This window comes from Lagopus leucura, unplaced genomic scaffold (genome assembly GCF_019238085.1).
Source record: "Lagopus leucura isolate 7727_CA_CO unplaced genomic scaffold, USGS_WTPT01 Super-Scaffold_100159, whole genome shotgun sequence".
Lineage (NCBI taxonomy): Eukaryota > Metazoa > Chordata > Aves > Galliformes > Phasianidae > Lagopus > Lagopus leucura.
The window spans coordinates 31106634-31129024 of record NW_024962335.1 but is presented as its reverse complement, the minus strand read 5'-3'; the positions used below and the strand labels follow the sequence as shown (position 1 = coordinate 31129024).

Sequence of the window (22391 nt, the reverse complement as noted above, 5' to 3'; positions counted from 1 at the left end):
GGGAACACATTATCATCATGCTAGCATCTTGGGTAGGTGTATCCAGCGACAACACACACTCAGGACACTGTGGCCCCTGCCCTAGCCTATAGTTAAATTACTGGCTACTTCCTACCTCTCTGCTACATAAAATATAAATACAGGGATAATCAAGAAAAGGAAAAAATAAGAGGCAGAACCGTGCAAAACAAAAGAATCAAAGCTACTTTCCACATTCAGGGCAGCAGTACCGCAGAATGGATGTAACCCTCTGCTCCAAGAAGCCACTGAAAGCAAAACTGAAGATCTAGGAGAGAGATGGCTCTTTTCACAAATGTCAAGTCAAAACAGTAGGAATTACATAAAAGATAATCAGAACAAACTCTGATGGTTAAGAACTGGTATGCAGTGGTGGATGGTTAAGATGGTAAGCAACTGAATTACTAGGTTGTTGGTTAGCAAGTTCTCATGGAAGAGCAAATCACTGCTTAGCTTAATGCCATCTTCTTCACATATACAATGGCTTCAAAGTGTACATAGTTAGCCTAAGTTGTCCATTAGCTCACTCACCTGTTGGTCTTTATCCTTACCCTGGAGACCAGCAAGTTACTCAACATGGAAGCTGAAAAATTCTAATGGCTTTAACTAACAATTTGTGGGAGCACTCTCTCTTTTCCTTCTTTTAATACAACAGAATACAGGGCAAGAAAAATAGCAGTGTGCCTACCACACACTTGCTCATTTTGGTCTGACTTTTGTCTTCTCTGAAATCTCTCTAATGCTTTCCAAGGCTCTTTCCTTATTTTCACAGAGATAAGAAACCTAGATTTACGTGCACTGACCTGCAGATAGATCCAAGTTAAGCTCTGAGCCTCGCTTTAATAATCACAAGAATATAAGAATGGGCAGTAGAACTGTACTCCATAACTACCATGGGCACTGTAACCTTCAGCCTTTTTTTGTTTCTCTCATTGCTGCTTTTAGCCTCGTCTGTCTTTAGTTTTCACAGACACACTTCAGTAACAAATTGTTCCTTCTTAATTGTATGCTTGGTAATCAGCTTGTAAATGATTTTGGCTCAGCAGTTCAAGATTTTAAGAAAGACAAAGAACTAATATCCTACCTTGATCAGTTCTTTGAACTTAGGATCTTCTTTAGAGTTAGGATCAATCATAGTGCGTTCCTCATTCTCCTCTGTCCAAATAAAATGGGAAACTAGTTAGAAGAAATGTACGCTTGAAATACTGCAACAATTACTGCTCATGAAGTGGCCTGTCAGCTGATATAGAAATGACTGTGTCTAGTCATCAAGCTGGCAGGGAAATATCCAGTGATCAAAGTGTTAAGCATTTTTAGACACAGAAAGATAGTAACTTCCTAAAATAAGACTGTTTCCACTGACCTTCTCCAGCTCAGAACACATCAGAAAAATGACCATCCTCCATATTCTGTAGGGCATGGTAATATTAACATGCCAAAAAGGACAGCCGGTTACTTTCATTTCTCTCCTCAATTTGTATGTAATTTCTTTTTTTAAAAACCCTACCTAAATTACACTATCCTGAAAAGCAAAGCAAGCTTATGACACTACAGCTGCTGAGACCTCGGCTGACAGTTTGTGCTTCTACATTCTGCTTCCCTGAAACCTGGCACATAGCATGGGTCACATGCACATGGCCCTGGTTGTAAGAACTGCTTAACTTCTAGGAAATGAAAATGACCCAAATTTACATCAGTTCAACTTACGTTTGGAGGAGGAACATAAAATACATTTTTCATGTGAACAGTCTATTTCTTCCATTACTGTGAGATGGAAAGATTTGAGAAATACTTTCCAATGGCCAGCAAAACAACCACAAGAGGCAAGAATGTAAAGATTAACATTTAGGTCGGATGACTCAATATTGAATAACTGGAAGCAAAATCAGCTTGCGCTCAGTAAAGCTAACAACTAACCAACTTGTGGCAGAATTATCTTTACAAAAGCATGTGTGGACAGATACATCACATGCACGTATAAATGCTCCTGTAGATATGGATATTAGTATTTAATAAACACCTGGAGCAAGTCTCATATTTTAAATTTTGCTGCATGCTTTCAAGAAGTAGACCTCTCCCTGCACCCCTCATTTGGAAGTAAACTGACAGCTGTGATTTAAGTTAGATCTGTTCAAGCAGACAGCAAACACTGCCTACTAATTTATCTATAGAACCCTTAAGTTTATCTTGAGAAGTTATATAGAATTCTACTTTCTGTTTGATTTTCCAGTTCCTTCCTGCATGACAACAAAGGAGAATAGGTGTTTGGTATGACCAAAGGTCAGGTCAGTGCTACTTTGGATTGAATAACTCTTTAAAATCCAACAATGACCCATTTACAGTGCCTTGCTCTTACAGCAGCATTTCGGTCCCTTCCCTAACCAACAGGTAGCCTTACAGCAACTCTAATCACAGTGCTAGACTTCATTACTCTCAGATGACAAATATAATACTCACACTTCAGATAAACTATACCATCTGTGTGTGTTACCTTAGGCTTTTCCCAGACATTTGCATTCAGTATTTTGCAGTGTCCCTATTCTTTATTAAAAATAGTAATAATAATAATAATAAGGTCCTTCTATCCAGACACACCACAAATTTCAAAAAAACCTACAGAGAAACCTGATTTTTTTCTGTTGCTTTTTTTCCCCCATTCCTTTACTTCCCCATTATTCATTGGGATGAGTCAAGAAGTCTTGCTGTAAGGAAGTGGCACCCACTACACACCCAGAAAGCTTCTAACTGAAATCCTGGACAAGATTTGACCCATAATAGTACACACAATTCACCATAAAGTTCTGTTTGAGAATCAAATATAATCTATCAAATCTATAAAATTATGCTGCTACTCTTTAAGAGACTTGGTGGGGAGGGGAACTTATCTTCTTTCTACAAAGCATTGCTTGCTTTACATATTTCATCCTAATCATATTTAATTATTTATTTCAGCATAGTAAATGCTGATCTGTTGGTTATCAGATCCCATTTTGCCGCACCACCACTTAAAAGAGGCAAAAGTAACTAAAGTAATAGCATCTACCACTTAAGGACAGTGAAGCACATACACTTGAGTCAAGGCAGTTTAATGGTCCCATAGGAACCACAACACATTCTTTGCTATGGACTTTCTGTGAGTTGATCCTTCAGTTCCCCACCTATATGTGTAGATACTTCTTTACCAAAGGAAGATGCCTGTTAGGAAAAATAGAGTGAGATATCCTTGGACAGTGAGTTAATGAAACTGAAGCAACTCTTAAGCAGACAATCCCAGCACTATTTTCCTTCTAATTCTTTGCAAAATTGCAACTTGCTGTTTGTTTTCTGGATGACCAGAGAAGAATGGAATTCCTCTGCAAATTCATTGACCAAGTAATCAGTAATTGCATAGTCAAGGTCTGTAGCATACTGTACCTAAGAGAGTATCCTCTGGATGGATGTCCACAGCGCTTGGGTTCATTGGCGCATTGATAGCATTTTTACCTTCTTCTTGCAGGTCACTCACTGAGGAGAAGGGAAAAATAGAAAGACTGAAATAAATACAAAGTTTGCAGATATGCAAAGGCAGAAGAGACATAATAAGAGCAGGTATCTTGTAGATCCATTTCAGAATGAACCCAAACTTTACAGAATGAAGGACTGCAGCTGCAGTGGAAAATAAAATCCAAGGAACATCCATCCACAGCTTCTTATTAAATTGAGTTGAGTAACCAGTCTACCAGCTAAAAATATTTTGCAAGAAAATCAACACTGTGGTAAAAGTAATGTCAGAGTGCTTCTTTCTCCAGAAGGAAGGGGTATGAGCTGCAGAATTGCCTGATCTAGAGCAGACAATTAACTGTAAAACCTAATTCGCTTTTGATAGCACTACCACCACTCATCACCACTTTTTCCAACAGCAGAACACGAGTCACTATTTGCTACTGGCCTCATTAAAAGCCTCAGAGAATCCTACCAAATAATGAAAACATATTTAATTCCTGCATTGACAGTGGCTGAAAAATAGATGTAGCATGGTCTGGTGAAGACAAATTTGGAATCTTTCACACTCCCAAACATACAGCTCTCAGTTTGGAAAGTCAGTATGGTACTCTGCATCATTAAGAAGGACATTACAATACCTCCTTACATAATGTTACATGGGAGGAACTAAACAACCAATTGCTTAGTATTGTAGGACTTTATAGTAAGGAAAGTCCTAGCAGAACTATAGTATTTATACGGTCTCTGAGGTTTATCTCCTCTTAAACACAGAAAACAACTACTTACAGTGAACCTTTAAAAATGCATGCGTCTGAAACAGAAGATACAAACAGACAGCAATAACTCATTCATTAAGTGACAGTTCTGTGTAAGCAACAGCTAAAAGCATTTGTGTGTGGCCTGCTCTCTACACTGCACAGCCTTTGCAAGGGGAGCAGAATAAAGTTCACAACTGCAAACCAAACACAGCATCTGCAGGCTGAGATTTAATCACCTGATTAAACGTCACTGTTAAATAAACACTTAATTGCCACTTTCATGCATTCATTCTTAGTTTGGGAAAGCTCTCCAAAGGTCAGAGAGCTAAGCGGCCTCAGTCACCAAGCCAAGGAGCTTTCAAAGCATGCTCTACCCTGCACTGTTTGCATGCTCCCAACTACAGCTTTCTCCCTCAAGCAGCTCCTACAGAACCTGCCAACAGGAATCCATCCACAAGAAGGCATAAGAAAAATTATGTGGAAACTAGCTACCAGAGGTGAATATTTTTTAAGCCTTCTTTTAACTACAAATGCCCACATGCCACTTAAAATCACATTTCTTTCTAGATGTACCTTTCTTATGATTCTTACAGCATTGCTTCTATCTGTGAACATCAAGTGTTCAGTAAGGACAGAGTACTGGTTTAACTAGTGTTCTACAAATGCAGAAGAGATTTCCTAAGCTTCTCGGGGCCAGGAATGCATGCGATGTGCTATAGAAACAAATTACTGCATACACCTCAAGACATAAAATTTTTAAATGCAGCTGAACTGTTTTTATCCTCAAAAGTTCCATTATGTCATACTTGCTCATTTTTTTTAAATATCAAGAAGAACCCTTCTTAACACAGATCTTGTTCTTAAACAATTTACTAAACAATAACAACAAAAAAAAACATCAATATAGATGTGTGTATTAAGCCCCCACCCTCAACACCCCCTCATGACATGGAGAGCCACATAAAGCCCTCGTACTTGCCTTCAAACCCAGTGAGGCTCTGCCACAACAGGACCAGAGCATCCTCCCCTGCTGCATCAGTAGCGAGCCTCCCAAAACCCGCTGCCCAGAGAGCCTGTGTTACAGGGAGCTTGTATGCCACCTTCTTAGCTGAGGAAAAGATTCCTGCTGGAAATGTAACCTCACATACCTCCTTTTTTGCGACGCTTACACAGAAGTCCTGCCATGTTGCCCCTTCCAGCACCCAGAGGTCTGTCACACGCATCCGCAGACAAATGGCACGGGTGGGCTGAGTGCTGAAGGGGCAGCAGCAACTGGACGAGAGGCTGACGCCTCAAGGCTGCCAACGCCTTGTTAATTTGGGCTCAATGATATCAGAGCAGGCACTCAGATAGCTCTCAGCTGTCTGGTGGAGGCAGGCGCCAGAAGAAGGGAACGGACACCCTGAGACTAGCTCCCAGCAAGGAATCCTCCTTGTCCCTGTCACTTCTGGAGATGGCCGAGCACCTGGCATGGCTGGCTGCTGGCTGGCTAGGGCAAGGACACTAACAGTCCTTCACAGACAGCATTTTTGGTGTTTTCTCTGCTAAGAGTTTCCTGTAGCCAGATTGGCAAATGCTAGCCTCTGCAACTTACCAGAAACAGTATTTTCAGTGTGAGGTTTATACTTACAGTAAAGAAACGAGCTGCCCATGCAAGAGCACATTTCAGTGCAATCAGAGTTGGACTTGCACATCAGCCACACTAAGTCCCACTTGAGGTACGGCTGCTGCTTATTGCCTGCTATCCACCTGCCCATTCACAGACCCTCTTCTTTTCCTCTGCCCTTTCCTGCAAGAAATGTTTTTTTCCTGTTGCACTGGAGTAATTCTTCATCTGCACTCTCAATGAGATCTGCATCAAACATCTTTCTCCAAAGCCCAATAATTCCATTTTACAGGGCAGCCAGGAAAGCTGCAGTAGGGGACAACAGCAGAGGCAGGAGATGGAGCACAAACACAGACTATGACTGCTTAGCCCAGACTGGCTCCAGCAGACACAGTTTCTGCTCTGAACTGGTCTGTTTGCTGCACCAGCACAGCATGCCATAGCAGACATCACTCAGCCATGCCAGTAGATCTCCTGCAAACTGCCCTAGCACCCAGGAAATGGTCCCCTGCTCACAGACAGCGTGCCCCCACCTTGACTCCCAGCACAGGCTCTGCTAAATGCTTACAGCCTTAAGGTGACACTGGCTGACAGTCTAATGACTGAGTTGTGAACCTGCACAGAGCAACCCAGGTGTAAATACAGGTCCAGAAAGACAGTGCTTTGGAAAGAGCTCTGGCAGAACTAGCTGGGATTCCTCCCAGATGTCTGGCTTGGGATCCCCCCCTCTGAGCTGATGCTCAACTAGCAGGCTAGGCATCCCAACTCCTTTGGGCCCTTGGCAGCCAGCTCTAGCAGAGTCCAAATGCAATGATAGATGGGCAAGTTGCCAAGGTAGTCAGCCAAAGCCCCAAGTATCTCCCTCACCCAGAAATTCAAATTCAAAAGAAAAAGGTCACTTCTTCACCAGTCCCCTGGAAAGCAGCAAGGGCTTCCTGGCAGCTCTCCGACGTTTTAACAGTCCCTGGCAGTACCAGCAGTCAACACAATTTTGTCACGGCAGGAGCTGCGCTGGCCATTCCAAAAAATTAATATAACAACCAGACACACATGCAAAACAGCACTATATCTGTAAGCCAGGCAGGCTGTGTTGATGCAAGGGATTAAACGTAAACTGCAAAGAACAGCAGCAATCAGCTGCAGGATGGTGGAAGCACCACCACAGCTGTCAAGCATCTCTCACAGTAGGGAAATGACCTTTAAAGTCAGCAGGAGCACTGAAAGAAGTTTCTCCTTTCTCCTTTTTGAGAAGGAGCAAACATGGCAACAATTTCATCCTTTTTCCCTTCAACTTAATAATTCTAGTCTTATATATATATATATATATATATATATATATATGTATGTATATATGTATATATAAATAAAGGATACAGTGGAGTTCATCTCTTAAGTCTTTACTGGTCTCTGCTTTGCTATTCAAAAGCCATCCACAACCTTCAGCCTCTTACAAAAGCAAATGCTACTTAATTTTAGCCCTGGTTATTTCTGACTACAGGGCTCAGTCTCCCCCACAGAAAGCAGCAGCTGCCACAGAACCATCACAGGGCTCTGGGTACAGTACTTTCCTTCTAACTCAACCAGTGCTGAGCTGTCTCCTTAGCACTGCTGGACCACAGCTTTTACATTTTATACTTTCATCTCATGATTAAACCCTAACTTTGGAAGCTATTGTGCTGCTTTATTACTCTTGGCTCTACTATTCACGACTTGTTCAAGTAACTGTCATCCTCTTTGGTACAAGCAGCATGCAAAAGGGAAACGTGCACAGACTGTACAATCAGCGCTGCACAGAAAGCTCTTCTCATGCCCCCAGAGTCTCACTGCTCTTCAAAGAGATACAACCAGGACCAGTGGTACTTTTTCAACCAGCTACTCTCTTGCCTGCAACTCAAATCCTGAGAGTTCTGAAAACTGGAAAGTCGATATAAAACTCCATTGGTACCCCATGCAGACCAGTGGCACAACACTCCTTCCCTCCTTCAGAGGGACGTACACACCAGATAATTCCTCCCAAGGAACAGCCAACATTAAAAAAAAAAAAAAAGAAAAAAGAGAGTTTGGCAAAACCTGGTGTTTCTAAAGAAGACTGTTGTACTGGCACATGTCAAACAGTCCCCAAGCACAGTGCAAGGAAATACAGTGAGACTCTTTGTCTCTGTTCTAGGGATGAACCACACACACATTTCACCAGCCTCTGCCGCATTTCAAATCGCTTAACATTTACAAAAGGCTCTGAGATCTTTTGATAAAGACTGCAGGAGAAAGACAAAGCCTCCGTTAATTACAACAGTGAATTAATAATCCCCGGGCAGATCAAAGGGAAAGACTGCTTCAAATCCATATAAAGGCACTGCACTGAGAGACTGCATTCAAAACAGAAGAGTAATAAGGGAAATTATTTGTATGCCCCAGCAAGCAAAAAAGGCACCCACAACAGCCAGACTTTGCCACTTGTAGAAACTTAAAGCTAAAGACAGTTTTTGGAAAAGTGCTGTAATAATCCTTTTGCTTCGGTCTCAACAAGCAAGCCACAGTTGCAGATACGGACAAGTTAAACTTAAAAGGGTGAGCGCAGCCTGTTCTGTGACTGCCTGAACAAAGATCACCCCCCTGTTTTTGTCAGTGTTAAAACAGTATCGGTTGTGGTGTTAGCGCAGGCAATAATGTCAACCAGTCAGAAACCTTTACAAAAAACTGGAGCTTTGTTTTGTGCCAGTTTTGTAACAGTGAAACACTGTTTTCAGTTTTTCTCCCTTGAAAATTCTTACCTAGTGAGCTATTTTTTGTTATGGTGATGAAAAAAATATTGCATTTTTGGGGGGTGACACCTGTGTTGAGACAATACCAACATTGCTATGGCTGTCCTAAGCAAGCTATTCATATGTAACAGTACCCCAGAATGAGGAAGGCAACCTTAAGGGTGGCAAGACATAACCTGGGAGAAAAGGGCTCCAAGCAGACCACAGCAACCACAAGCAGCTTACAACACTGCCAGCACTGGCAACGCTACACCAAACCAAACCAAACAAAATGAGGATCTGTTATTACAAAGCAGAAAGATTTTTAGCCATAATGGCAGGGCTCACTTTAATGCCGCAGGAAAGTTGAATTCCACATAAAGCCAGCTGCTGCCTGCTGAACCAGTTCTCTGCTTCAACTCAATGTTCTGCACAGCCCCACGGATGCTAACACAGGTGCTGCCATGCCAGAAGGAACCTCCAGCCCTCATCCAGCCACAAACTGCACTGTGAAACCTCCCCTTAGCCTATCAGCTGTAGGCAACACAGCAGCCAATTGACGAGTGCCGCTGTACTGCTGAGTAACAAAAAATGACCCTTATGCAGGTATTAATTTGGCTCTGGTAAAACCTGACAAAGCTGGAGCTGACCCACAGCTGCATGGGCACAGATTGATAATGATAAAAGCCAAGGTGAGCCCACAATATCAATTCAGAGCCACTCTGTACAGCTTTGGGTCTTTCCAGCATACCTATCAACCCTCCTCCAGTCTTGCAGCTGCACAGGACAAGGCCTGAACTTATCTTGTCTGTTTTAGTGCATTTCTGCTTCACTCATGCAATAAGTCTAACACCAACTTAAGTAAACACTTAATCAGAAACCCAAAGAAATAGATTCTGTAAGGCAGAAAAGCAAGATGCATGCTTAAACACAGCATATAGAGAGCTTTGGAGCTGAAACAAAAACTCCACCTTGGGACTCATCATTTCTGTGGCGAGTCCCTACTTCCTGTTTCCTTAATTATTGTGCTGAGCCATGCTTACGTAGCTGTCTGCACTGGGCAGGCATCCAGGCTGCCAGCAGAGGGGCACTCCAGACTTCGCTTCCATCCCTTGCTGCCACACACCCCTTCCTCTTCATGCACAGAACCCATGCTACGACACAGCATGGGCACAGTGTGGCTGAAAACTAACCAGATGAGACAGGGAAAAAATAAAGTTTACCGTGCAGATACACAATGGCTGAATAGAAAAACGTGGCAGAAATAAGACTGAAGAAAAGAATGATGTTTTAAAATATTTATAAAGCTACAGGTCAGGTTTTCAAGTAAGGAAAGTAGCACTGGGTAGCATACTCTGCAGACAGGCCAAACTAGTCAGCTCTGCTTCAGTCTCCTAGCACTGACGTTACAGTAGCAATCCCACAGTACTGCAAATGTCCCAAGTTCTAAAACCAAAGATAAGGGGACCACACATTCACAGTATAGGGGCTTGGTCTGAGATCCCTATCTAAGCAGACTGATTTCAAGGAGCACCAAGCATCACAAAGACTTCTTTAACCAAAACCAACTCCAAAAAACAGAATCAACTCATTAAGATACGCAAGTCTGATGAGTCCTACCAAAGCCAGTCACCAGAGTCAGTAGCAGAGCTGAAACCATCATTCAGGCATAGAGATGCCCAGTCCATTCATTCAATTCTTGTTTTCTCCAACATGACAAAATCAAAGAAAACAGCACTGAAGTTTAAACACATCCTCCAAGCTTTTTCTCTGATCCCATATACAAATCCAACAGCTCAAAATTCATCAAGCTCAGTATCAAAAGTCATTACAGTTGCTCAAGGTAATTAATTCGTTATACAACTGAATTTACTTCCATCCTTCCACTGCCTTCTTTCTGCCTTTCCCTCATGATTTGAGACTTCATCTGTAGATACCCGAATTAAACCCACTTAGCCAACTAGCAGCAAGAGTAGTTTTACCTGCTTTTACCACCTTCCCCACATCCTTAACCCCCTTTCCAAAGGGAGAAAGAGATTGACAACCACCAAAAGCAGTCTACTGTGTAAACAGAAAAACATTTCATGTTATTTCTTTTTCTGAATATGTCAAGAGAAGTACAGAGGAACAGACTCACTTTTGAAGGCAGTGATGGCAGATGAACACACAACGTAACACAAAAGCACTGTCTTCTCCAGCTGATGGCACAGAAGTCAACAAACAAGCTCTACACAAACGGAAAGGAGCTAGAGCTATGACTTGCAATTCAAAAAAAGCATCTTTTTTTTGCTAGTGCAGCTTGATTCTACAGGAAGAGTAAGCTGAGATAAATGATCCTGGAAACCACAAAAACTGCATATGACTAATTGATGGACTTGCCCAAATGTCACTCAGAAAGACAAGGAAAACTCTGAAAAAACTTGTGTTTGCAACACGTATATTTAGGATTTTCTGGTGATTATTAGATTTCAGTTCAACAGAACATACAGGACTAATGAGGGGATATGCAGTGCCTCAGACTTCAAACTTTATTCTGAACAGCCAACACAACATTTTCTGAGTACTTTTTGCTCCTACCTGCCTGCATCCAAGGCAGTAAACATATGTACTGAAAAAGCACTGAAAGATCTCACTAAACAGGCAAACTGAAAAAATACAAAGAAGTTTCCTCAGGGTTTCCAGACCAGTGATATGTGGAAAATTATTTTACTTGTTGCTTACAGGAAGACTGCCAAGGCAACCACTTCAGTGATAAGAGCTACAAACCCCACAGTAACAGAAAGTCCACATTTCAGAGCCCACGGTCAGATAAAAGTCAGTCCACAAGGGAAAAGTACAGAGAAAGTAATAGCTCCAACAAGACTACTCAGACACTTAACTCTGCCTGGTTTAAGTATGAGACATTATCATTTCCTAACCATGCTGCTGAACACCACACCGAAAAAAAGAAGCCAGGCCTCACATTGCCATTCGAGTTCAGTCTCCCAAACACAGTCCTCAAGGAATAAGAAAATGTGATCATGAAACAAAAGCCAATACAAGATAACGTCACGTTTCACCAAGTGTCAAAAACAAGTGCAGTTACATTATCTGCTTATTTGGTTAGCATGCCAATGTTTCATACAGTGTGCCATGCAGCTTTCTGTGGTCTCTTTTAAAGGCCTTACACAGATAATATCACATCTTCAAAGCTAGAAAATGTGGTTTTCCAGTGAGGCTAGACATTCTGAAGACCTTTGAACTCAGCTCTGGTCATTCCCAAGAGTTTTACAACTACACAGCCTCTCTGACACTCCCTCACATAAAGAAGCAGTCAGCGCAGCAAAGCGGTAAAATCCATGTCTTCCTTCTCAGTGGAAAGGCAGACAGAGAAAGAGAGGAAAAAAATTGTACTCTTACTAGTACCTTATGCAAAAAAAGTCAAAGGCCCCTGATGGGAAAACAAAGCTCCCGTGTACACCCACATGCTCAGAAATCAGTATGCCATAGACTTGTCATTGTTGTGCCTTTCATGAAATGCACTTACTGCAGCCCTTGAAGAATCTAACTTCCTAGGAAGCCACAGAAGATCAGAAGAAAAGCTCAGGGTGGAAAGGACCTCAGGAGGTCTCTATGCGAGCCTTCTCCTCAAAGTACAGTCAGCTCTGAGATCAAACCTGCGTGTCCAGAGCTTTATCCCACATCTTAAAACCTCTGGGAATGGAGACTGCACAAAGCCTCTGTGCATCCTGTCCCATGGCCTCATAGTCCTCATCATTAAGAAGTTTTTTCCCTTTTTCCGGTCTGAATCTCACCGGGTTCAATTTATTCCTGTTTTCTCTTTCCTCCACTATGCACAACCATGAAGAATCTGGCTCCATCTTCTCAGTAATCTCCTCACAGACTCTAGAAGGCTGCTTATAGAAGATCTCCCTGAACTCACCTCTTCCCCAGACTCAGCAAGCCCAGCTCACTCAGCCTGTCCTCACAGCAGGAATGTTCCAGCCCCAAGTCATCCTGGTGGCCTACTGTTGAACGTGCTCCAAAGTACAGTCTGTACTGAGGAGCCCAAAACTGAACACAGTACTCCAACTGGGATCTAGGAAATGTTGAGCACGGGGATACAATCACTCTTCTCAACCCACTGGCTGTCCTCCTGCTAATACAATCCAGGAGACAGCTGCCCATCTTTGTTGCATGGCAGATGACTTGAAGGCCTGCCCAGCAGAACCGCCCCTCAGGTAGAGACTCTGTGTAGGGTCACAGCAGGACCTTTAATCCCATTTTCTTGCACATGGATCAGTTACTCTGCTCTTCCAATAAATATGAAATCTTTCACATTCCAAATCTTGTTCTGTAGAATCACCTGGGTAGCTGTGCTGCAACACAGCAAATTGTTCGGCCTCTCTGGAACAGCAGTGCTCACCACTGCCTGTGCATTCAGCGTGTAAGTGGAATTCACATGCTCAGGTGTTTTCATTCTTTGACAGTCCTCTTACCAACTACTGGATCAACATCACTTTTGTTTATCAAATAAAGGAGCCCAGTGAGGATGCCTTCTACCAGGATTCTGGCATAACACCATGAATGGAAGGGAAAGTCACTAAAAATTGCAATTACTGAAAAGATATACACAATACTTACAGAAAAGAAATACACACTTCTTTTTGGTTGAAGAACAGATCCTGAACTACATCAGCAGATACTGGTGCCTATGACTTGTCTGGTTAACATGTAAATGACAGGAATTAAACAACCGGGAATACACAGTTGAAAAGACAGGATATAAAACAAACAAATGCCAAAATAATGGCTCAGTCAAACACAATTCCTTAGCCTTCTTACAGCTCATATACTAATGTCAGCAGAGAACAGCCACAGTGACCACATTTTTTAAACTAGATAACGCTAAACTAAATGATAATGATGATAATGATAGGATCCAAAATGATTATTTAAGCTACAGCCTCTCACTGAGTTGATACAACTACACCTGCAGTACTGCAGTAAAAGCAGATATTTTCAAGACTGTGGCCTAATCTTGACACATTGTAAATGGCCAAGAGGGAAAACTGTAAGCCTGAATCTGTGCGAGTAGTAAAAGGAAAATCTCTCAAGCACCCACTTATCCCAGACACTTCATGGAAACAAGTTTAAACCTTTCTACTTCAACCACTGAGTAGATAGTGGGTACCAAAGGCCAGTGCCTCTCATCTTTCGTGTACCATCTCTCTGCCCCAGTCAAGGGACCCTCAAAGGACTCAGCTCCACAGATTCAGAAAAATGTTGCTGCAAGGACTTGCAGAGGTCCAGCTCGAACATGGACTACTGCCATGTTAATGAGATTACCTGAGACTGTGTCTCCACTTTCACATACAAAAAAAAAGCCTTAACAGTTCATGCATCAGACACTGCTTGACATGCAATTGAGGCAGCCTGGTTTGCTGGCAGATACAGTCATCTGGCACAGCAGGACCAATCTGAGCATGACATCTCGCATCTTATTAAAATCTATTTTCCCAAACATAAGGCTCCATTATACAGTCGAGATCTCTGACAGACAGAATTCATTAGAGATTCAAGACATCGCTATGCACTCCTGCATCCTGCCTAGTTTTCCAGTGGAACCAATTCACTACAAAAGTATTGGGAGCAATGCATGGAGAAGAAGGCTAACAATAGCCATGAGGGACGATTTTACAACCCTGATGCTGAGGAAGAATATTAATTAGGAAATACAAGCCTGTACACCCTGGTACTTTCTTTTATTCTACAAGTTCTGAAGGAAACACTATTAATTTGCAAAGCTTCACTGTCCCTAAATCTGTGTCCTGGACTAGGCAAGCCTCAGACCAAACACCACCATTCTATTTTAAAAGTGACAAAAGTCTGTATCTGTTTAATAACATATATACATACATCTGCCAAACAGACCTAGTGGAAAGACACTTTCTGAGGATTACACATTTTTCTATTTAAAGCCAGTGAAAAAGACTCTGTGCTCCATGAAGACATCAGAATCACTCTCCTCTTCATCCAGCTCTCACAGTTTCCTACTCCAAAGAGACCATGTATGCAACCACCTCAGCTAATAAAAAGATCAGTAATAAGGCCATATGGCAGCTACAATGGATAAAACACTATTTCTTTTTTCCATTCTATTTCATTACGGTTCAACTACTGAAAGAAAGAACTAAAGAAGCAACTGGAATTCCAGGAGTCAGAGCAGCTTGCCTATTTTATAAATAAAACACAAACTGTATCTGATCACCAGACAGGTTTCAGGGATTGTCAGGAAGCCAGGTTGGAGGAAAAAAAAAATCAGTGAGAGGTAAACCTGAATTCCCAAAGATCCTTTCAACTGCCCCTGAGGAAGCCAAAACCAGAACAACATGGTAAGGCCTCCCTTCTGAGCCTAAAGGTTCTGGAGAGAAGCCCACAGATGGCGTACAGTAACAAATTACATGTCCAGCACTTATAAATAGAAGCTTTGCTGTGCAGATGTATGTTCTCCCATGAGGAAGTGACAGTGATTTAAGCGCCCACAGCTCCAGGCCAGCACACGCTGCCAGGTGTGTATGTTCTCTCCACATCTGGCTTTCAGAGCAAGACTTAGACAGATTCAAACTACATAATACTAAAACCAGACATATTAGCCAAATATTTCTCCACTTTAATTATATATACATGTATGACACAGAGAAGTTAAAAATAAAAATACGTTTTACATATATAATAAGAAAAGTTAAAAATTTTGTCTTCTCACGGCTTTCTACTTCGCCAACAAGAGCCCAAATTAGGAAGCCTACATCTGAGCAGGCTGAATGCACTTCACCCCAGAGAGATCTGCTGGTCACTGATCTACAGATTGCACAATACAGAGTTCCTGTTTCCCCTCCACACTCAGCCCACTCCCAAAGGCAAACAGGGGTCACTGTCACCCACATCAGTCAGGCTGGTTTAGCTCCCTTGCCCGCAGCTGAGGGTGCAGAGGTGGAGTTGGTGTGTACTGTCACTGGGCAGCCTGTCATGCAGCAGAAGCCTCAAGAGCCAACCCAGTGCTTACCCTGCCCTTCACCTTTTCTCCTCCTAGCTACAACACATGCCATACTTCCCTCCATCTCCCATCCTCAGCCTAGGGAAGAGCCAGTGTCACGTCTGAGGACTACTAACGGCACGTACACCACAGTCACAGGGGCAGCACATAAAGCAAGGGCCGCTGCATGTATGTGCCCTATACCGAGGGAAAAACCTGCTGCAGACATGCATACTTTGCAAATTGCAGCCAACAGCTCTGACAATTGCATCACCTGATTTTGCAGTGCCCTGAGGGAGAAGCTAAGCTTCATCAGTAACAATGTACACATACAGCACATTTCACAGCACAGACAGAGAATGTACAAGAGAGTGGATAAGCAAACACAAAAGCCACCACAACAAAGAGTGCAACTGGAGCATGGTGCAGAGTAAGGCACCTTTCAGTGAACACTGTGACAGATAATCTGTACCATGACAGAACCCACACCATCAATCAAGTCCAGACTAGCATGGGTTGATATAGGTCTGGAGTCATGTGGTTGACTTTTAAACTGCTGCTTTCCTCAACCAAACATCCATCCGCACAAAGAACCTGGATGTTTGTGACAACCAGCAGAGGTCAGAGCAAAAAAAAGACACCATCTCCCCTTCCTTCCTTTTTACCAGCTTTCTGGCCTCCAAAAGCAATTGTGAGGAGTTTGAGAGATGGCTTTAGCTTGCTGGTGCAGTGAAGACCAAGTGAAGACCACTGACATAAGAGCACAGAAAGGTTAAAAATGGAAAGAGAGCCCAGGGTTATAAGGAAAGGTTGAAGCCTTCAGCATTATCAGAAGCAGCATGGGCAACAATAAAAACAGATTATGCCACATGAAGAAGACTCTTCCTCCTTATTTGTTCATGTCATATATCTATCTATCAGTACTATTATTTTCCCACTGACATATCATTTCCCAGGAATCCCAACAGAGACCACCCCTCATAGGTTTATGCTGGCAAGTCAAGACTTCTAGTGGTGCCCCAAAGATTTGACCACATGATTCCCTTTGAAAACAAAAAGCAAATCCCTCATGAGCAGCTTTCAAGTACCAGCTACTGTGCTTCTGCAGCCTACAAACCTGAAGCTTCTCAGTTGTGTTCATGACAACTGTACACAGAAGATATACGCACAAAATTTTCATCCCAATGAAATTGCAAAACTCTTAACTGTTGAAACACCAGACCCTCTAACCAGTAGATTCTGCCTCTCGCTGGCCTCACTGCAGACCATATAACCTCAGATCCCTTAACAACAAGTTGTTCAGACATGCTTCTGCAATGAAAAGAGCTTGCCAGCTAATCTCCCAGATCTTCCAACATCAAGGTATGATCTAAAGCTCAAAGCACTGCGCTGAAAAATTTGAGTAGCTTCTTGTGTTTTTTGGATCTGCTGGCCTGTAGCAGTTCTTAAAATACATATGCACTGCTATGCACAGCTATACTTAGTCTAGATTCCTGTATTGCCGACATTTAAATCAGTAGGGTATATTTGTATTTATAAGGAGATCTGAAGTACCACAACTCTTAAAGAAAATACAAGCACTTAAAACAGTGTGATAACAGGCATTGCAGAGCACAGCCTAATCTTCTGCACAGACCCACCAGCAGGATCAGGATCCTCCATTCACATTGTTCAGCAAACAGCATCTGCACAGACTTTGCATGAGGTCACGCACAACCCTGCAGCTCCCCCGCTCCACATCAGCTCCGCGTGCAGCCCTCCATACATCAGAGTCTCACAGGGCTCATCCATATGCTCCTCATAAGAGAAACTGCCAGATGCCTGCGTGAGGAAGTCTCTCCCAAGATGTCAACATTAACAAAACCTTTAGAAGAAATGAAGAGAAACAGATATTGCTGGACAATTGCCTTGAAGTGAGGTAGCTTAGCTTTTAAGGAGAAAAGAAGTCGCTCTCTAATTCCTTGCATTAGTATTTTTAAGAATCTGAAAGCATAAATAAGCACCTTGCGAAGGTTTTACGATAAAATATACCAGCGTTCTTACAATTAATTTTATTTTAATGGTTTTAACTTCAAAGATAAAACAATTCTAGAATGTCTGGTTTTGTTATATAACAGCAAGTCACTTTTTTTTCAATAAAGATCGCAGAGCAGCAGAACTATTTTGCATGTTCTAGCTGCAGACTGTGTGGAAGAAAAACTTTCATCTGTAATTGGAAACTCTACTGTGTCAGTGAGACACGATACCTAAAGTTGTGTAGGACAAACCATCCTCGCCTTGACATGGTTACAAGAGTTAAAACATGATTTTTTATGACACTGTTAAAAAGATTATTCTTGTGCACATTAAGTTTTTCTTGGTGGAGACACTGACATAAACTATCTATAATAAAACGTTTGCCAGAACAGAATACAACATCAGAACTGAATCAGCAAGACAAGACTGAAGATGGATCTGGTCAGAGGTACAAATGAGCCCTACAGGAAAACTCAGCAATTAGGCTGCAGGTTCTGACTGGAAATTTAGGACTCTCTCTCTGCTTAAATTTACAGTAGAAAGTTCAACTTGAATTTGCTTATGTCTGCACATATGGATGTGTACGCATTATCTAGAAAGGTATGTGGCTTCAATATCGTTTTATGCCAATTCTTCTCTTTAAAAGCAAACAATTCTGATTAACTAGCATCCATCTCATCTTCAGATCAAGTACTGCAGCAGCAACAGCCCACGATGATGCACAAATCAATGTGCTTCCTGCCAAGTATCCTCTCAGACTGCAGCAAACATTCTTGAGTGAACCAGGAACACAGAACTCAACCCTTCGCACTCTGTACTTGTCTCTCCATCCAGCTGCAAACTCAATTCCACACACTACAAGCACGGAGAGTAACAGAAGATGGAGCAAGTTCTACCACCAGTTTATTAAAAGGAAAAGCCTTAAAACACAGTGATTATCAGGTCAGCAGATAGTCAAAAGCAACCAGAAGCAGCTTATATCACATTGTATCTCAGAGATTTACGGGAGGCAGATTTGTTTCCACTCAGGTGAGAAATGCAGGAGCAGCAGGTACCTTTAGGTCACTCAGCACTTCACTGCCTGTCAGAAACACAGATGCCCCTCAAGAGTATAGCACAGGCACTCAGCAGCAGCAGACTCTATCCTGAGCGTTCTGGGAATCATCTAAATACCAAAGGCCAGTTCCACATCAGAGCAATTCAAGTAATTACTCCTCCAGCACCAGTTTATGAGGTAGGACACACGGGCACAGCCAGCACAAAAAGCCATCCACTTGGCTTGTGAGCAGGACAAATCCCCAACATAAATAACACTGCCAGCATGAGTGCCACCTGCAAGGTGAACGAAGATTAAGTTAAGACTGCCTTACAGTCTTGTATCTTTCTAGGATCTACATCAAAGGCACCTCTCAGAATCATTTCAAAGCTAAATACTTCTGTTAGAAGTCTCAAGCAGCCACTAAAGCAAAGCTGTAACACACTGAGACAGAGGAGTTCAATTTTTTGCAGCGCATTCACACTGACACACCTCTAGAGACTATGCAACAGACAGCACTGAAAACAGAGCTTCTAACAGCATTCAGCGTGTCCTGCTCAAATGAAAGATAATGAGATCTGTTTTTCAAGCTAACTCCAATTCTCCCATCCTGTTGTGTTCAAGGGGACACCTTGGAGTTGAGATGTACTCATCATACAAAGAGGCAATGAGGTAGATCTAAGGAACATGCTTCTGAGCCAATTCTTTCTCCGAAGAGCAATTACCTGCACAAGCAGCCCCATCAACTTTAAAGGAACTACGAAGAAACAATTTCTTCCAATTTAATTCTGCTTGTGAGCTTATTTCCTCCTGTTCTTCCCTCAAGAAAGCTGAAATGGATTGGGCAGCACAAGCAGTTCTACCTGAACAATCTGGAGATGAGCTTCAACTTGCATAGTGCTGCTGGATACAGGTGGTAATTTAGCAGATTATTCCCAGATATTCCCAGATACAGCATCTCACTGTTACACAGAGGCACAGACCCTAAAACCACTCCTTCAATCTGCCCTGATGTGCATAAAGCTTTATACTATGCAGCTGCCTCCTGCAGCAGTCAGTTCTCTCCACCATTGATGACAAGCACCACACATTGCTCTTTTCTGGAGCATTTTCCTAATCTCTACGTCCACGCTCAATTGTGTCACTGGGAAACAACACTGAGCAAAATTAAGCATGTTGTATTTCCTTGGCTGATTCCTCCACAAAACCTATGTATAGATACACACACAGATAATAATAGAAAATTTATTTTGCCAAACACCTGCTGCCCACGTCTTTCCTACAGTGTCATGAGGAAATCAAAGGACTGGAAGTAACCCAGCATTGAAACTAGCAGCAAAATAGCTCCTTTATTTCAGTACAAGGACATCACTTGTTTAACAACAGGAAAAAGGAGACACGTGTATTTTTTAGTTCCTTTTATCAATGCAGATAAAATACAGCATTATTCAGAACTGTATATTTTAGAGGGTCTGAAAAGTAGCTCACAGCCAGCATCTGCTATGGGTTCTACCAGCACTCCAACAGTTTCCTAAGCTACTTAAAGCTGATTTGGCAGAGATCTGTGTTGAATGCCCAAGATACACCGAGACAAAGGTACTTCACAGTAACACCAGGCAAATGAACATTTTATGCACATTTCCGTATAACCTCATGTGGATAAAAACTGTAATCCAGGTGGTGACATGAGCACTGGAATTAACACATCCTGCTTTTCTCACAGTGTGTGTCACAACCTATTGTAACATCAAGAAATACACAACCCCGCCCAGCACTCTCCCCATAGACAGTTCCTTTTCCCTTATAGCTTCCCTCCCACGTGCTTTTTTTCCTATCCTACATGGGTCGAGATCACTCATAGCTTTTCCTGCGCTGGTGCTCCACTGAGATCTTTCTGTTGTAACTGGTCGCTCGCTCTGACAAAGTTTGTGGTCATTTAATCATCCTGATGGCTGGCAGTTTTCTCTCCTTTTTAGCCAAACGATGGGTTAAAAACATTCCTAGGAAGGAAGAGGAAGGAAGGAGTCAGACAGTGAGATCACACACCACGGCTGTAGGAAATTGGACTAAAAACTGTTTCCCAATGAACAACAGTGGTTGTTGTTTCTTTTAAGCCAGCGTTGACTAATAAGTCGGTTCAGTCATAACAATTCAGAAACAAAAGTATAAGAAGCAGTGGTGTAAAGCAAAGGTTCAAGGGACAAATTCCAAGTATTCCAAGCAGTTAAACAACTTACAGAATCTTACTCTTAAAATGCTGAGGAATTGGACCTGAAATCGTAACCCTACCTCATCTCCAGGCACCTGCTAACAAAGCACTACACCATGCCATGCTGCTAAAGCAGGAGTAGCAGCAAAGTTACTAACAAGGCACAGTCAACACCTTGAATATCACCATAGTCACTATCATCACCATACTCAGGAATGGGTATTTACCATCCCACTGTAAAGAAAAGTTACAAACTTACAGTGACAGCCTTGATAAGCCTAGTGAACACTCCTCTGAATATAAGCTCCCTAGAAATAGATTACAGCATGTTACGAAGGACTTTGCCAAAAAATATTTACACTCCACTGCTTATGGGTTGATAGCCACATATAACAGCTGTTTATGGCATGGCTGCCAATCACAATTTAAAAAAGAAACCCCTATTAAGTAATAAAACCTTTTTTCAGCATCGTTCTACTGGATCAGGCTGCCCAGAGAGGTTGTGGATGCCCCGTCCTTGGAGGTGTTCAAGGCCCGGTTGGATGGGGCCCTGGGCAGCCTGGTTTAGCATTAAACGTGGAGGTTGGTAGCCCTGCATGTGGCAGGGGGGTTGGAGATTCATGATCCTTGAAGTACCTTCCAACCCTGGCCATTCTGTGATTCCGTGAGCTATATAGCTCATGGCCAAGTCATGCACAAACAATAAAAGGATAATATAACTGGACTCCAACTGCTGCATGGACCAGTTTAAAGGTCTGTACACACATACAGTCAAGATGGCAATAAAATTGCAGAATCATAGAATGGCCTGGGTTGAAAAGGACCACAACGATCATCTCGTTTCAACCCTCCCTGCTACATGCAGGGTCACCAACCACTGGACCAGGCTGCCCAGAGCCACATCCAGCCTGGCCTTGAATGCCTCCAGGGATGGGGCATCCACAGTCTACTTGGGCATCCTTTTCCAGTGTGTCACCAACCTCTGTGTGAAAAACTTCCTCCTAATATCTAACCTAAACCTCCCCTGTCTCAGTTTAAAACCATTCCCCCTTATTCTATCACATAGCAGGCCTGTCTTTATGCTGTGATACAAAAGACACGCTAGTGAAAGTAAAATGTATTAAGAGCTTTGGTTTGCTTACTTCTCATGCTATTAGAGGCAAGAATGGTTTGCCTGCGGCAAGTCAGCAGCCAAGCTTTCAGCTTGCTACTGGGGACAGCAGTTGGTGGGAAGGACAGTAGTTAGTTTTGGAAGATCACTGACCTCTGCTGGTCCACTGGGTGCTGAGCAGCAGCTGCCTGAAGGGAAGCAAGGAAGTCCTCACGGGTGGAGTGGTTCCTCAGCCCAGGAGAAAGTTGCCTGTACAGTTCTTATGTGGTCAGTCAACTCAATTCAGTACCATTTCAGTGAGCTTCCAACTTACTTCTGCTTCACAATCACATACCAAGACTGAGCTTCCAGCCCTGCAATTTGCTTCTGTGTCCATGTCCCAGTCCAAGCTTTGGAAG

General features: G+C 42.6%; 1 protein-coding gene across 5 annotated transcripts in view; it reads right to left on the bottom strand.

Annotated features, from left to right (window-relative positions):
• The window catches only part of PARVB (parvin beta), a 59401-nt gene that overhangs the window by 34919 nt on the left and 2091 nt on the right, over positions 1-22391 (bottom strand). Inside the window, exons 1-3 of one of the 5 annotated variants that reach the window (XM_042889595.1) lie at positions 10744-10827; positions 3433-3522; positions 1103-1173 (exon numbers count right to left, since the gene is read on the bottom strand). In XM_042889595.1, the coding sequence (XP_042745529.1) occupies positions 1103-1173; positions 3433-3522; position 10744 (162 nt within the window). In that variant the 5' untranslated portion in view covers positions 10745-10827. Of the gene's footprint in view, positions 1-1102; positions 1174-3432; positions 3523-4287; positions 4340-5407; positions 5521-8954; positions 9080-10743; positions 10828-22391 lie in introns of those variants that run through there. The other 4 variants (XM_042889596.1, XM_042889594.1, XM_042889597.1 and 1 more) reach the window with 4 other exon arrangements.